This window comes from Centruroides sculpturatus, unplaced genomic scaffold, assembly GCF_000671375.1.
Source record: "Centruroides sculpturatus isolate CEXI.00-Female unplaced genomic scaffold, Cexi_2.0 scaffold879, whole genome shotgun sequence".
NCBI lineage: Eukaryota > Metazoa > Arthropoda > Arachnida > Scorpiones > Buthidae > Centruroides > Centruroides sculpturatus.
In genome coordinates this window covers 207,258-224,610 of record NW_019385173.1, presented here as the reverse complement: position 1 = coordinate 224,610, position 17,353 = coordinate 207,258, and the positions used below count along the sequence as shown (strand labels likewise).

The window sequence follows — 17,353 nt, the reverse complement described above, 5'->3', positions numbered from 1 at the left end:
TGATAATAATAAAATCAATGAAGTTTACTCTTACAAAAAGTTTAATAAATGTTTACATGACTTCATTGAATAATTATTTTATAACTGATAATGGTACAGAGTATATGTAATTGATAATGGTACAGAGTATTGATTGAGGCATAGCAGAGTAGTGATGCCTCTTCTATGTGGTTAACAAAATTGTGCTTGTTCTCAAAATTTGGTTGACTGATTTTGATTAAACTCTGCCATTTTCCATTAATTGAGAAGAAGAATCTAAAAATGTAATAAAAAATGGATGTCCATGACTTTGTTTTTGAGATACAAGATGGTAGCATGAGTGTGTACAACAAAGTGATATCCCACTGTTGCTAACACATCATCTATGGGTTATAGAATTGAGTTCACTTGATATTTTTGATAGGCTGATTTTCATAAAACTACCATTTTCCATTAATTGTAATGAAGAATTCAAAAATGGATAAGGTCATTTTAAATGTAAAAAACAGTGGTTCATGACTTTGTTGTTTTCAACATACAGAGTAGTGATAATATCTACGCTCTGAAGTGATTGAATGCACCTAACAGAATTTGGGGTCAAAAATAAAAACAGCATTGTGTGTATTTTTTTTTTTTTTATATACTCTTTCCACCCTGTGGGCACTAAGAGGGCCTCTTATAGCAGGCCCATTATGGGTTCGGCCAGGCCCACAATGGGGTGACCAGGTGGTAAGGGATGGGCCCAACATATCCAAATGGACCTCCCCAAAAAATTCCTGGGGATTCCTTGACCTGTCAGGATTCGATCCCGGGTCCCCCAGAGCGGTAGGCTGCCATCTTGACTGCTCAGCCATCCGGCCATCTATTGTGTGTATCTAATGGAAAATGAACAAAACACAAAACAAAGCAATCAATGGAGATTGCTTTGTTCTGGATCACCAGATATGAGAATAGCCTCTCCTGTACCTAAAAAAATGCAAGGATCGCTTCTTTCTTTCCAGCTCCACCTCAATTCTATCATAAACCAACAAAGTTGTGTTGTCCTAGTATAAATCATATGAGAAGTTTATAAAGCAGAATATTCTTTGAATCAATAGAATCTAATCTAATAGCAACAGTCTCAAAAACAACTGAAATGGTTGAATGACTAATCATTGATAAATTTCTAGTGATCATAAATGATATCCCAAAAATCTTTCCAATTCTAATAATTTCTAGAAAAATGTAAATTTATCAATGTGAATATATCTATATACTGAATTCAAATTTAATCATAAGCAAATAAGAAATATGAACCTAATATTTCTGGATAAAATAATTATTGATTTAATAATCACCAAGACATTAATCATTGTCTTTAGTCATGGAAAATATCATCATCTTATAGAGATAGCTTTTACCAGTTGTGATATAAAAGTTTTTCATATGATAAAACATTATTTCATTGACTAAAAAGATCATATCCAAATCTGTTCAAATTAATTAATAAATTATGAAGAGAGATAAATTTCAATGTATTAATTATACCTTTCCAGATCTTGTCAGTATAACAATTCGTAATTCAAAACCACCACCTTCCTTAACACTTGCTGCTTCACATCGAGCATCTAGATGTCCACCAACAACTGATAATTTTTGTATCTCTAATTGTCTGAAAAAATAAATCATTTGATTTTTATTAATTTTCTTGGATTATATAAAAAAATTTATAGGATATCAGCTTGAAATTTTATACTGTGATACTGAATTTATTAATAAAATGTTATTTGAATTAGAATAAATAGTAAAAAATACAATATCAGAAAGATTTATAAATTTAAAAAACAAAATTGTTAAGTACAAACCAACTATTTGATATATTGTAATCATTCATTCAGAAAAATAAAATATTGTGAGAGATTTCAATTGANTATATATTAAATTTTTTATATGTTATTAGTAAATATAAAAAATATAAATATTCATAAACATTATGCTTTAACAAATTCAAGGGTTAATGAAAATTACGCTTTCTAGTGACAATTTGCTACTGAGACTGATAACATTGACGAGTAACCCTCCCCCACATAAAACAAGACCATACAAGATTAGAATTTGCAAGCTCTTACTTTTTTAAAATATAAATTTTCATCTATAATAACATATCTTCTATTACCAGGACTTATTATACTGGCACTACAGAAATTATACTCTTATTTTTTTATTTGGTAAACTACCAATTATCAAATTGCCACTGCAATATATTAAATTTAAAATAATTAATATAATCTGGCATAGTTATTTAAAATTTTAACATGTTAAAAACAAACCTTGAAGCAATTTTGCGACACTGATATTCATGCAAGACAAACACATCGCCTTTATTTGTGGCACATACAGTAGCACCATCACTAGCAACAACATGAGTTATTTTCCAATCTTTATGGTCTAATGTTGACACTTGTCTAGGAGAAATTTGAGTTCGACTCCCTTTTGGATGACCTGTTTAAAAAAATTATTATTGTTTAATTTTATTTGTTGAGAATAATTAAATTTAAATGTCTTATTTATGACAATACAAAAAAGAAAAATCCATTAATAGCAATTATTTTCTTGGTTGTAATCTAGATATTAAATATCACTTGTTATTTCCTACATACACATGTTATTAAATATTAGAAAGAAAATTCCCAAAAATTATTTAAACTTAATTTTAAGTTTCAGTAAAAAGTAATTGAAAGGAAAAATTATAGCTACAAAAAAGAAATATGTCAATTATTATCTTTGCTAGAGATAGGCAGATATCATTTATCTCAAATTTGAGTATTAACTAGCTCTTAAATACATAAATATCCTAGATATTTAGTGAACTTGATTACCTTATATAACTTATTTAGTTAATAATTTATTTAATATTTATTGTTTAACTTGCTTTATTTATTCCAATAAAATAATTTACAAAATTTTAAGAAATAAAACTTCAAAATTTTAAACTACAAAAACAACCACTCATACCTTTAAATGCTGTGTCAATTTTACTTTTTCTAACACTTTCAGTCATTTTAAACACTCTTCCTCACGATAAAAACTTGCACTTTAAAAATAGAACAAAAGCTGTTCTCTAAAACAGAGGACAGCTTTTGTTCTATTTTATCCTGAGGAAGAGCATTTAAAATGACCAAAAATGTTAGAAAAAGTAAACTAGCACTGCATTTAAAGGTCTGAATGGTTGTTTTTATAGTTTATGACAAATGCAGTAAATTTTACTGCACAGTTCAAAATTTTAATTTTGACTTTGAATTTTAAATAGAGATGAGTGAATACTATCTGCAAACACTCAAATACTTTCTAGTATTTGGGCACAATATTGAAGATATTCTTAATATTACATTGATAAAAAACAAATTTGAATACTAAGATCTTGAATCTTAAATACTTTCTAATATTCAAAAGGTAGCATTCACCCAACTTTAGTCTTTGTACTTATTAACATGTTTTTTTTCTTTTTCTTTCAACAGAGAGAAGTTATTTTAAAATATTTTTAGTTTCAATTTTTTTACATTCTGATAAATATATTTATTTGAGTTTATATGCTGAATTGTATAATAACATCATTGGATGTTTTAATAAGTTATATTTTTACATTAAAAACTCTTATTAGTAAAATCTTGTTCTACAATTTTCCATTATCTTTCAGATAATTAATAAATTATATTAGTGTAAAAATTTTTAGTGCAAAATTAGTGCAAAATACTCAAACATGTGAATTTTGCTTTCTTCCAAGTTTGAATATTTTTCTAATAAGATAATTTTTCAAAAATTAAATGAATGGCATCACAAAATACATTAATTATTACATAAAGTTATTTACTTTTATATTAGTTTTCAATCTAATACAGTGGTTCTTAACCAATGTTCTGCAACCTGCCTAGAATGTTCCACAAAAAAAAATATTTTAAAGTTTTTATTGCAAATTTATTCCGATTGCCATAGAGACAATTCCATGTTTCTATTCTATTTCATACATTAAAGTTAGCATATTGGTTTATTGCTTCATTGTTTCCTGAGAATTGTACACATGGAATTGCTTATCAATTTTTGAATATATTGATGCTAATGCTCTGTATAATGAAAAGTACTGTATATGAATGGTGTTCCACAACCTCAGAAAGGTTGAGAACTGCTGTATCATACAGTACTAGATTCTTAAATTATGAGTAATCTAATCTGAAATTTAAATAAATATCAGTTTATATTATTGAAAAGTCAGTGAATTTAAGTAAATTTAAAATAAAATCCTCTAGATTAGTGGTTCAAAATTGGAATGCTCTTAGGAAATATCTTTAAAATCTGGGTATTTAGGATTGTTACACTATTCAAAAAGTCGCAACACCAGCATCAAAATCTCTGAAAAATATGTTAGCATTATTTTTGTGGCATGACATGCAAGACAAATTGTGCTATAACAGGCAATGTGTCAGAAGCAAGTTCTTGTAAAAAAATACTGTAAAAATCAATTATTAAATGAAATATTAATATAAAATTAATTACTTATTATAAAGAAAAAAATCTCAGCTTACCTAACTGACCAGCATTTAAACCAAAAGTAAAAACAGCATCATTTGTAAATAAGACTGTATGGTAACGTGCAGCACAAACTCCAATAAACTCTTGGTTTTTTATGAGTTTTAAAGTTATTGGACGAGGATAAAGTAGACGTTCTGGTGGTGGAACATGACCGAGTTGATGATATGTATTTAAGCCACAAGTCCATACCTAATATGATAAATTCATTACAAAATTAATTTTGGTTCACAATAATCACTAAACATAACATAGAACAAATATTTACTTGTATAAAATCAATATTTACAAATATTTATTTAAAATAAGCAAACTTTTATAACCAGAAAAATGTGATAAAAGCATGTCTGTTAAAATGGAATGCATTTGTACATGTTCTATTCTAAAATTCTTTAAAGTCATTCTAACTTTAAAATAATTTTTATAAGAACTCAAAATAATATTTATATATATATAAAGTATTTTCATCAATGAATTATCATATTTATATTTATCAGGCAAAAGACTTTTGTCAAAATGGAACAGAAAACAAGAATTTTCTTAAGTAAAAGATCAAAAAAATTTTTTAAATTTCTTCCTACCTGCACAGATGCTTAATGAATTTCTTAGTAAATAATTAAACAATAAGAAACATAAATTGATGCAAAAAATACATAAAGGAAAAAAGTTATAAAATTAACAACTTTTTAAGAATTATAATAATTAAAATTATAATTTTATAGTGCAAGGCCATCCATGGACATTGTAGATATAAACTAATTTTCTCACTTGTTAGAGCAATATCCAAAGGTCTAGAAGGTCAAGGGTTAGTTTATTACATGAATCATTAGTTGCCACATACTTTTTTTTTTTATAAAGTAAGTCTCCAAACTTCGTACACACATCTTGTACACTCACAAGAACTAATAATTTATGTATTTTAATAATTCTTAAATTTACATTACAGATCCAAATAATTTTCATGTCCTACTTTTCCTTAGAACTAAGATAAATGCCTCTATATTTATCAAATTAATATAGTAGCACTTAGCATTAAAGAAAACTATACTAATTTTGATTATCACAACTAACATTAACTTCTGTAAGCAAATGCAAATTCAGATCAGAATTCCGGTAAATGGTGAAATTATTGAACAGATGAATTCCTTTATCTATCTAAAGACAATCTCTTATCTCTTGTAGAGATAATGAAATCAAACTGACAAAATTTTAGCAGTTTACTAGGACAACAATCATTTCTCTATATATCAAGATCTGTAACTATATTACTAATGGAATATGTAGACTGTATGTAACTTACTCAGCAAATTATACCTATAGGTATAAAGTATGTTAGAATAAACATTGTTAACATAATTAATTTATTTTAATTATTTCCATTTTATTTTCACCCTAAATTATGAACTGACAAATGATGATATTTTTGGAAATATAGACAAAAATGACTAGATATTATTATAATCATCATTAAAAACTTACAAAATTTAAACAAATATTATATTGTTCGATTCAAAATTAGTAATTAAAATCCAGTTCAGAACAGCTGATGTGTTAAAAATTTAAACTGAAGAAGATTAAAAGCTATTACTTAGGCCGAAATTACACTATCATAAAAATGGCGTAAAACCTCTCGCTGTAAAAGCTTATAATCACGCAACCGATATTTTACGCCTGAGCAGGTCATAAAACTAGCGTAAAAGTGAGTTGAACACTGCTCAACTTGCTTTTATGCTGGTTTTATGACCTGATCAGGCATAAAATATCAGGGTCATGTGATTAAAAGCTTTTACAGCGAGGGGTTTTATGCCATTTTTATGGTAGTGGAGTCTTGGCCTTAAATAAAACTATCAATAAATTATTATTTCTAGCTTTAATTGTTTATTTCTTTTTATTATTAACTTCTTTTGATGCAAACCAAATATTATAATCAATATACGATTTAATTTTTTTTGTTTTTGTTTTTTTCAAATTTTTCTATTTTATTTGTAAATGCATTTCTTTTATATTTATCCATTATAATATAAATTTTGAAATAAAAAACAAACAAAAACAAAAAGAAAAAAAACAAAGAAAGATTAAAATACCTGGTTGCCTTCGGTTAATATGACCAAATGATCTTGACCTGCAGCAATCTCTTGACATATTGAGGTACCAAGACCTTTAATAACATGAGGTATTAGAACAGTTTGCTCTGAATTCTGTCCTAGGCGACCACCATGGCCATGTCCACATGTAAATACACGACCATCAGTTGAAAGAAATATACTATGAAATTTGCACATTACCACCTAAAATAAAAATAATTCCAAATAATTAAATTAAAATTTATTTATAAGATTTCCAAAACAAGTTTTCTTTTAAAGAAAATGCTTATAACTTTAAATCATATTTTTCATAATAAAGTAGAAACTCAATAATTTGCAATGTCTGGGACCAGGGGATAACTAATTATGAAAATTCAAGAATTATAGAAAATTCTAGGAACAATAATGAAAACACATTTTGAAATACTTTTGTAGCTTTAATTTATGTAACTTGTAACACCTAATAGCATTTATATATTTTAAGGAACGGGAAAAAATTTCAGAATAAAACATTAAAAAAATTTACCTGCTTGATATTGATATTTTCTCTTCTGAACTTATCAAGTAATTCTGGGTGATTTCTGCTTTGTTCATTTCCTAGACCTAAATTATAATTTGTATTACTTCCCCAAACATATACTTCTGATGGATCTGAAAATTTCAAAATATAAAAATTTTTATCTAAGTTATATTTGATTAAGTATTAAATAAAAAGTAAATAAATACGAATATAAAAATTTATTTTAATGAATGTAAGAATGTATACTGTATGTATATTGTATGAATGTAAGAAATCTATATATTTTTATGTTTAAATTTACATATTATTTTAACATTTTGTTTTGCTTGTTGTTGTTATAATAATAATGTCCTAAGATAACATTACAGTTATTTCAATTAATTTTTAATGTTTGAAATTGTGATTATTGTCTTGTACTGAAGAAAACTTCTGATTAAATATATTTTTATTATATACTACAAATTATTACTATATAAATATTCATACATACTATTCTTATCATATTCAATATACAGAGGTCTATCCTTAATTAAAATTTCCAGAGGTGTCAAGCCTTCATGATCATATATTTGTAGATTGGCTCCATACTAAAATATAAAAACATATATCTGTACAAAATTGTATCTCATATAATGTAAACTGTAAATCTGACAAAAACATGTAACTAATATATTTTAGGACGTTTAACTTCTTAAATTATTCAAAACCTTTAGAAAAAATATCAAAGTGAATTTAATAAAAATTTTTAAAAATTAACTTTGAAATAGAGACATGATTATCTACTTATTTGAATTCTGAACATTTATATTTTTTAACATTTTTAGGCCATTAGATTCAGTATTATAAAAACAAAATAAAAAATTAATTACTGTAATTAAAATGTCTTTAGGAAAGAGAAGTATTAGAAAAATATCATTTATTTTGAGACAGACTTCCATTACAAGTGGAAACTTTTACAGTTTACAAAATTCTTACCTTAAAACAAGGTGACAAAATTTTAAACTTTTTACAATTTTGTGAAAATATTTAATTATTATAACTTTTATATTTATTATAATGAGAAAAGAATGCAAGTGAATTACACATTCACTACATTTTCTAATGCAATGATACCTAAGCTATAGTCTCTGGACTAAATTCAGCCTATGGCACATGTTAATATGGCCCAGAAGCATATTGACACATCACTTTCAATTAAAAAAGTTTAGTTATTGCTGTTCTAATGCATAAGTGAAATACTGCATATTTTTAATGCTATTATTAATAATATTCACTTTATTTAAAAATTAATAAAAAATAAATTGTTTATTATATCAAATTTGAAATTCAAAACATAACATACTATAGCAAAAGAACACTCACTCTGATTTTCAAAAATCACATTCCACTGCTTTATTTAGAGAAAATTTTTTGAAAGAAGCTAGAGAGGACTGTGGGAAAAAAAGGTGCCTTTATCTGTAATAAGATGGTTTTTGATATGTTTTGAAACAAAATAAAAAAAATATATCCTTTAGACCGTCAGTCACCAAATGGTGGTCTGTGGACCATTGATGGTTCGCGAGAAAATCTGGGTGGTCCGTAGAGAAATTTGGGCATTGATCAACTGACAGTTACGCAAACTAATGAAATGCAAAATGCTTAGTTGTTTTTTATTCACTCATTGGGATTTTTTATTTGAATCTAAAACCAAATTCGAAATGACTGTTATCAATAAATAATGAACAATAAACAATATTGTGAGTGCTATTGTCGTCCTTCATGGAAAAGTGCTAATAATCCATAAACTTATTTCAAACAAGCAATAACAAACTTTTGGCTTGCATTAATTTGTTATAATTAAACAAGTGAGTTTCATATTAATATAGTAAAATTGAACTTTTATGGTCATTATTCTATAAATTTTGTATCATTTAAAAAAATTCATGAGAGTGGTCCATGGAATTCAAAAGTGTGAGTTTAATGGTCCGTGAGATCAGAAAGGTTGCAGACCTCTGCCTTAGACAACATGGGAGTCTATAATGTCCCTCTGAAAAAGAGAGGGAGGAGAAAGAATACAGTGGAACCTGGTTAACTTGAAGTTGCATTTATTCAAATTCATTTTCTTTCTCCAATCATCTAACATAACATGTTAAATCAAACTGGTTAACTTAAATTCCTCAAAACTTTATAACAAGTCCAAATTTTTTTCCCTGACCATTTCAAGTTAACCAGGTTTCACTGTATATGTAGGGATCACAAGATGTAACTTGAAGAGGATCAGGAAACATCAAGAGAACATAAAGAAATGTAGAATAGGAATGATTTTAGTGGCAACATATAGATAGTAGAGATATAGAAGTTTAATGGAAGAGAACAGAGTTAGTAATGGGGTTAGGAAAAGAGAATATCTCAATGGTGAAAAATATCTAGTAGTATAAGAAAGACGAAGTGGTTAATGTTTGAGATAATGAAGATTTTTCTGTGATGTAAAAATGGTTGTTAAATGAAAAGCAAAATAAATGGGGGTTGTAGAAAAAGCTATGATAACTAAAGGTGGGCAACCTGTCCCCTTTTCTTAAAATGTTCATCTGATATAAATTTTATATAGAGAATTCAAAATCAAATGTTCTTTCTGTTTGAAAGTTTATTTTTTTTAATGTAATGATTATGAAGTTAAGGGAAAGAATAGAAGGAAAAGAGAATGCTTTATTTTTAGTGTTTTGGTTTTATTTTAATTTTTTTCTATGCTTATTACAAATATAAACACTAAAGATGGAACACACCTCTGAATGCACTTGTGTATGAAGATCAATAATAAAGAATAACTCTGAATAAAGCAGTAGAATGCAGTTTTTCATAACATACTATTTCATACCATCAAAAGTTTTCTAGCTGTGGTAAGTTGTCCATAAAAAAGACTACGATGAAGTGCAGTCCATCCAGATTCTGCATCTTTCACATCTACTTCTGAATGGCATTTCTTAATTAACCATTCTATTAATCTCCATTTTCCACAAGCAGCAGCCATGTGCAATATATTTCTTCCTAACTTATCAGTAACACTGAAGAAATTGTGGCAAAGCCATCTACAGAATAATTAGTATTAATTTTTAAAATAAAATAAAAGTTATAAAATTAACAACTTTTTAAGAATTATAATAATTAAAATTATAATTTTATAGTGCAAGGCCATCCATGGACATTGTAGATATAAACTAATTTTCTNTATGTATTATAGTTATATGTAATTTGATACTTTAAACATTTAAAAGTTAACTTTAAAATTTTAATGTAATTGGTTATTAACTAACTACGTTCATCATTAAACTAGAGCTCCAAAATAAAAATATTACTAAATATTAAAAAAAAATGCTATGCAAATGTTTTGTATAGATATAATAAAACGATCTTGTTCTGAATATGTGCAGATAGCTGTACTATCATAAATAAATATGAGATTTAAAAATACCAAATGTCACAAACATTAAAAACATAAATAATCATGTTTTCAAAGTCAATTGTAATACTGTACAACAACAAATGAAACAATATGATAATTTAATTTACAAATATCCATTATCACAACTATACTAATAAAATACTAAATTAATTCTTTCAATTTTGAACTTTTTAGAAATGAATTATTAAATATTTCTAAAAATAAATAAAAATGAACTTACCTGCAATAGGCTTGTATTTCAGCATTGTCACCTCTTGTAACTGCTGCTAAAATTTTAGAAGCATGAATTTGGGAACGACACTTTAGTGTGCAATCTAATTCCCATGATAAACCCGTTAAGCTATCTGGATGACTCATTTTATTACACTTACATATCTTCACTAATAGGAGGCATGTCACACACTTATAGACTTCAAATAACTTGTAATTTTGACATTTAATAACAACATAAAATATTTCAATATTGTAAAATTAATAAAATGTTTTCAAATTAAAATGCATTACTATAGTCCAGTTAATTTAGAAAAAGTGCCTTATTTTTTTATTAATAGTTCATTGCAGTGATTGATGGAAAGAATATATAATATTCACTTATGTATTTCCATGGGAAAATTTCACAGAATTTCAGCACCCCAAGAGGGGATGCATTATTATTGATTCTTTTACTGAGCCATAATTTGATGAGAATTTCTGTAAAAAAATTAAGACAAATATATAATGAATTCATAGCAAAATATATTTATAAACTAAATTATATCTAAATGTCATATGTTTTTTAATTAGTTTCTGATTCAGAAATTTCCAGAATATTTTAAAATTTTTCTTGTCTCCAGTCTCAGGATAAACAGCTCAGGACTCAAAATTTTATAAAATTAAATTTACAGATTAAAACAAAATAGTATCAAATTTATTACAAACTAATGACATTATTTAATGGCTCTAATATATACATATAATATTATATGTTTTTTTACATCTATTTGAATTTATTTTAAATATAGTAAGTGCAATAATTAATATGACTATAAATTAAGTGCAACAAAACAGTCATAAGTAATCTAGGAAGAGCTCAGAGGAAAAGCATTTGACTACAGATTACAAGGTCCTACAGATTACTAGTCCAGATTGGGATACCATTGTCAAGTTAGTCCGCCAACTTTAAAAAATTTTTTATGAAATTGTTGGTACTTGTTAGTCACTTAAAATCAAATATTAGTGAATAGTTGCAAATACTTTTAACCTGAGCCAATTAATAAATTGAGTAAAAAGTTATAGTTTTTTATTCAAAGAATTTATTGAAGAATATACACGATTTGGCCTAAAAAACCAGCCCACATGCGAGATTTCTTAAAAGGATGAGATTTTAAAAACACTTTATGAAAATATAATGTGTTTATCAATTTTTACAGTACATGTTAAAATATATGTCTCAAATATATCAAGTCCCATTTGTCAATAACCACCTACTTCCATTGTAGATCAAGATAACCCATGATAAATATGGAATAAACAAAAACAAAAACACTGAGTTCGGCGTTATATGCGTTTTATTATCGCTAGTACTTTCGACGAGCTTATTGTCGTCGTCCTCAGGCGATAAATATGGAAGAAAAGGTACTGTACTCTAAGGAAAAAAGTAAAAATACCAGAAGTATATTATATTTAAACTTAAAAGTGAATATTGTTTGCATTTGATATTTGTTAATTTTCATATTCAAAATATAAAATATGCAAACTTCAAATTATACAAATTCATACTAAAAGTTGTATTTTTGTGCATAAAACCTGCAGATTACCTGTGTTTAAATAACTCTAAAACATGATGTGGCTTAAATGATGGAGTAGATTATAGGTTGACTTTAAATTGCAATTACAGGTAACCCCCGTATAACACAGGAGTTACGTTCCAAAAATTTGCCATGTTATGCGAATCCGTGTTATACGAAACAAAGAACTAGTACAAAAAGAGGGGTTAGGTTCCAAAAATTAAAAAAACATGCTGTTAAATCCTTATTTAAATTGGATTTATTATTCATTTTTTTCATAGGTAAAATACATATTTATTATTTAAGTAAATATTTTACCAGAGGATTATTCATCCTATATGATGATCTCAGCACGAGCATCATCAACTGGTAACAGTTTTTGGGTGTGTTCATTAATAGCGGTTGCTCTGCAATGGGAGTACGCTGCTGTTTATAGACATTTAGAAACGATGTTGAATGAAAGACAGCAGCGTTTGCACTATTGATAGTATCGTGATAGAGAAATCTATAATTCTAAAATGAGCTTTTAGAGGCGAAAGAAGAGTCCTAATTATAAAATTTAACCATTAAATGGATTATTTGTTGAAAGAGCATTCAAAGTAGCCACGAAAACAATTAGAATGCTCGCATGGAGTTACACGGAAGTATAAAAGAATGCACTTTTTATTACATTTCATTTTTTTTTTTTTACCTAATTCCCGAGCCGTGTTACAGTGAATCCATGCTATAGAAGTGCTGTGTTATACGGGGGTTACCTGTACAAGCTTGCACCTTTGGAGCAACAGATGTTCTTATGTGCAAGATATAGAGTGGGGCAGGTTATACAAAGATTTTATTTTTGTTCTAGCAATTTTCTGTGGTTTATACATTAAAAAGTATGGATACTATATTTTTTAAACACTAATTCAATTATGAGTTGAAAGGAAATAATAGTGAATTTGAACTATCCAATCAATTCAAATTAACCAGATTTATTTGTATATATAAAATAGTATTTAATTACTGTAGGAATATAGAAGTTCTTGAAAAAAGTTTATACAATAGATTCATATTATAATTGTAATCACAAATATTAGTTGATAATGTTATCAGAATTAGCAAGTCTCAAAGCATTAAGTTAAAACTTACTATAAAAAACTGCATATTATAATTAGAATTTCATTATATTTATTAACTTGAAATAAATAGGCATTTTAAGTTAGCTGATAACATGCAATTGTTTTTGGTTATCATTATCAGTCTTAAAAATTGTTTTAAATGTTAAATAATAATCATTTTAACCATTGTTTGCTCACCATACACACTTTAAATTGTATTTCTTACTTCAATTACATGCTTACTGTTGTTAAAGATGTATGCTAGCTAATTTTTGCAGTACTAACTAGATGAATTATATATTACCAGTAATTAATAAACCTTAAAGTTACACTATACGTGAACAAACTGGAAATGTAGGATAAATTAATTCAATACCTTATATGTTTCAGCAAAAACAAGATTTAATCAAAAATCAAATGTTTTCTTCCTTATTCAATAGACCTCCCTCAGGTTACAATCTTCTAGAGTGTGTTCTAAAATTAACCTTTCAATTCTAGAACATAGACTTAAATGTTCATGTTTGCTTTTAGACATATAGTCAACAAAAAGATTAAATTAAAGTAATTAAACCCAAACCTTCAGAAATATAAAACAATATTAAAGTTTCTAAAAATTTTCTATACTGAAGTAGCTTTTACAGACTTCGATATAGAAAATTTTGAACAGCCTATGCAATTCAAAATTTTCTGGACTTCTTTTAAATTGAAAAAAGTAGATTTAAAATTACATTTGAAAACCATTACAAGTACAGTGGTACCTCAGGATACGAATGCCCCAGCATACGAAATTTTCAGGATACGACATAAAATTTGAACATAATTTTGCTCCGCGGTACGAACAAAAACTCACCATACGACGTTACATTAGTATGCAGCACCATTTTTTATTCACTTCTGTTCATTGGTCTCAGTCCGCGTGTTTGCTTCGTTGTGGAAGGATCTCGCTCGATAAAAGAAATCTTGAGGTATTATCAGAAAGTGACTGATTTTATTGCAAAGAAACATCCCGACAAGGTTCACACTGGCCGTATTGCTGCTCGGAGTAATGACATTTGCCTAAGTCATTTTAGAAACATTTTAAAAAGTAGGCAAAGCCAAACCTCTTTGGATAGATATTTTACCAAGCGACCTCTATCCAGTGAAAGTGCTGGTGGAAGTGAAGGAAAGAAAGCAAAAAGCAGTGAATAAAAATTTAAAAAAATATATATAAAACAACACTAATTTTTTTAATCTTTTCTAAGTTATTTTTAAGTTATTGTTACATTATGTTATGTAAGTTAAGTTTTAGTATCATTTCCCTTCTCCCTCTCTTCCGCCACCAGTTTACACCTCCACCATCGTCTATCCTCAAAGGTAAAGTGCAAATAAAACTACATTTTTTTATTAATTATTATTCTATTATGGTTATTTATACATTTACAATTACAAAATGCATTTTTCAGTGTTTTCCTTACTAAAGTTATTTTTTTTCAATGTACTACTTAGCTTTAATTTGAGTGTGTTTTTCGTGTCGGAACGAATTATTTGGTTTTACATGTAATCGTATGGGAAAAAATGATTCACCTTACAACATTTTCATGATACGATCTCAGTTTCGGAACGAATTAATTTCGTATCCTGAGGTACCACTGTAATTTCGTGTATCCTCTGAAAATGCTTTGTGCACTCCCAGGAGAACATAAACATTAGGTTGGGAAACACTGTTTTATATCATTTTAATCTGTTAAAAAGAGTTGATCTAAGCAGAGAATGGTCAGATGTTTGACATGCGATGCAGTTTTGCTGATTAAAAAAACATTTATAAAATAAATGTTTTTAATCAGCAAAACTAAATGATAATTTAATTTATTGGTATTTATTTATCAACTTGGTATCAAGCATTGTAAATTTATGATAAAATTTTCTTAATTTTAAAAGCATTAAAAATATAGAAAAAATGGTACCAATTAATCTACAAATAGGAAGTGAAAATGTAGAAAATAAAACAGATATAAAATAATAATACAAAGCTATAAATTACATACATCAGATATATTCAAGTTTGTGTTTATATCATTTAAAATTATATATGCAATTTCTTAAAGATTAAATACAGTTTTGCTAACATTATTACATTTTTAACACATGTAAAAAAAAACCTATATCCAGATGACACAAATTTACTGTATAAGTTTGGCATATATTGTAATCTAAATATATAAAATTGCTTGTCCTGACTGACTGAAAGATTCACTTACTGATTCATCATCGCCCAGAGCAGACCACTTAACCTAAAGAGGTGAAATTTGGTACACAGTTAGGGTACATCATGGAAACACACATTAAGAAGGGATTTTTCAAAATTCCTCCACAGGGGGAGAGGGATAGCATTAAGGCTTAACCGGAACAACGGCTTCTACTGTACTATTTTAGATGTGATTTTTTGTTTTTATCTGCGTTTTAGTAGAGTATGCCATGGGAACGCACACTAAGAAAGGATTTTTCGAAATTCCCCTGCGGGCGGGAGAGGGAAAGGATTTAGTCTTCATCGAATACTTAGGTGTATTAAATTAATAACATTTCAGACATTGTTATAAATATTTTTATCTATTTCAATTTTAAAAATGTTCGAACCATTTTAAATTCGAATTTGTTATTGCATATTGGTTCGATTATAGAACAATTGTAAACGTTCCAGAAAATTGATCAAATTGAAAATAGTTCGTTTGATTCTCGGCAATTCTCATCATTCTCAGCAGTAGGTGTTATATAACAATTACTACAGTGGTTGAAATACTGAATATAAATGGGGTTTGCTTGCAAAATCTGCGCAGGCAAAGCCGCGAGTAACAGCTAGTTAAAGATATAACTGCATCTTAACAAAAGTTTTTTTTTTATCATTCTGTATTTTTTTCTTAACAGAATGAGTTTTGTCACAGTGACATTTAATCACATACTTTTTGCCGGTGCAGTCTTTAATTGCCAAACTTTTGCTCATTCTTACAGCAATGAATTAACAACAGTTTGGCAAGCGAAAAGCATTCAGGTGTATTATACTGATTTTCAGACTGTTGAATATCAGAATATCATTAATATGATTTCTATAATAAAGACAATAGGACTATATAGTCCTTATAGTACTATAACATGTATTATAGTTTATTTATTGTGTAATTGTTATAAAAACAATTATTTTACCTTACATGATCATTATAATAAAGAGATATTTATTATAATTTATCAATAATTTAAATAATTATCAACAAAATATTAATAAACTTACTCCCTTATGGACTGTCAAAGTATTTTACGTCTAAGTCGATTGCATTAAAACTCATTACAGCAATAGCACAAATCATAATTCTCTACGTCTTAAATACTTGATTTATTTAATATTTACTTCACAATAAACTGAAATAATTAAAAATAACGTTTATAATCTTCAAGGATATAACTTTCCCGTCTGATGTAGCACTATATTTAGCAAGTCTCAAAGCATTAAGTTAAAACTTACTATAAAAAACTGCATATTATAATTAGAATTTCATTATATTTATTAACTTGAAATAAATAGGCATTTTAAGTTAGCTGATAACATGCAATTGTTTTTGGTTATCATTATCAGTCTTAAAAATTGTTTTAAATGTTAAATAATAATCATTTTAACCATTGTTTGCTCACCATACACACTTTAAATTGTATTTCTTACTTCAATTACATGCTTACTGTTGTTAAAGATGTATGCTAGCTAATTTTTGCAGTACTAACTAGATGAATTATATATTACCAGTAATTAATAAACCTTAAAGTTACACTATACGTGAACAAACTGGAAATGTAGGATAAATTAATTCAATACCTTATATGTTTCAACAAAAACAAGATTTAATCAAAAATCAAATGTTTTCTTCCTTATTCAATAGACC

General features: G+C 27.1%; 1 protein-coding gene across 2 annotated transcripts in view; it reads right to left on the bottom strand.

Moving 5' to 3' along the window:
• Positions 1 to 16,902, bottom strand: part of LOC111635732 (inhibitor of Bruton tyrosine kinase-like) — a 44,316-nt gene extending 27,414 nt beyond the window's left edge. For both annotated transcript variants that reach the window (XM_023380795.1, XM_023380796.1), the window contains exons 1-9: positions 16,711 to 16,902; positions 10,806 to 11,275; positions 10,001 to 10,211; positions 7,637 to 7,733; positions 7,153 to 7,277; positions 6,627 to 6,830; positions 4,539 to 4,734; positions 2,289 to 2,460; positions 1,507 to 1,630 (exon numbers count right to left, since the gene is read on the bottom strand). In XM_023380795.1, the coding sequence (XP_023236563.1) occupies positions 1,507 to 1,630; positions 2,289 to 2,460; positions 4,539 to 4,734; positions 6,627 to 6,830; positions 7,153 to 7,277; positions 7,637 to 7,733; positions 10,001 to 10,211; positions 10,806 to 10,942 (1,266 nt within the window). In that variant the 5' untranslated portion in view covers positions 10,943 to 11,275; positions 16,711 to 16,902. The remainder of the gene's footprint in view (positions 1 to 1,506; positions 1,631 to 2,288; positions 2,461 to 4,538; positions 4,735 to 6,626; positions 6,831 to 7,152; positions 7,278 to 7,636; positions 7,734 to 10,000; positions 10,212 to 10,805; positions 11,276 to 16,710) is intronic.
• Between the last annotated feature and the right edge of the window lie 451 nt (positions 16,903 to 17,353).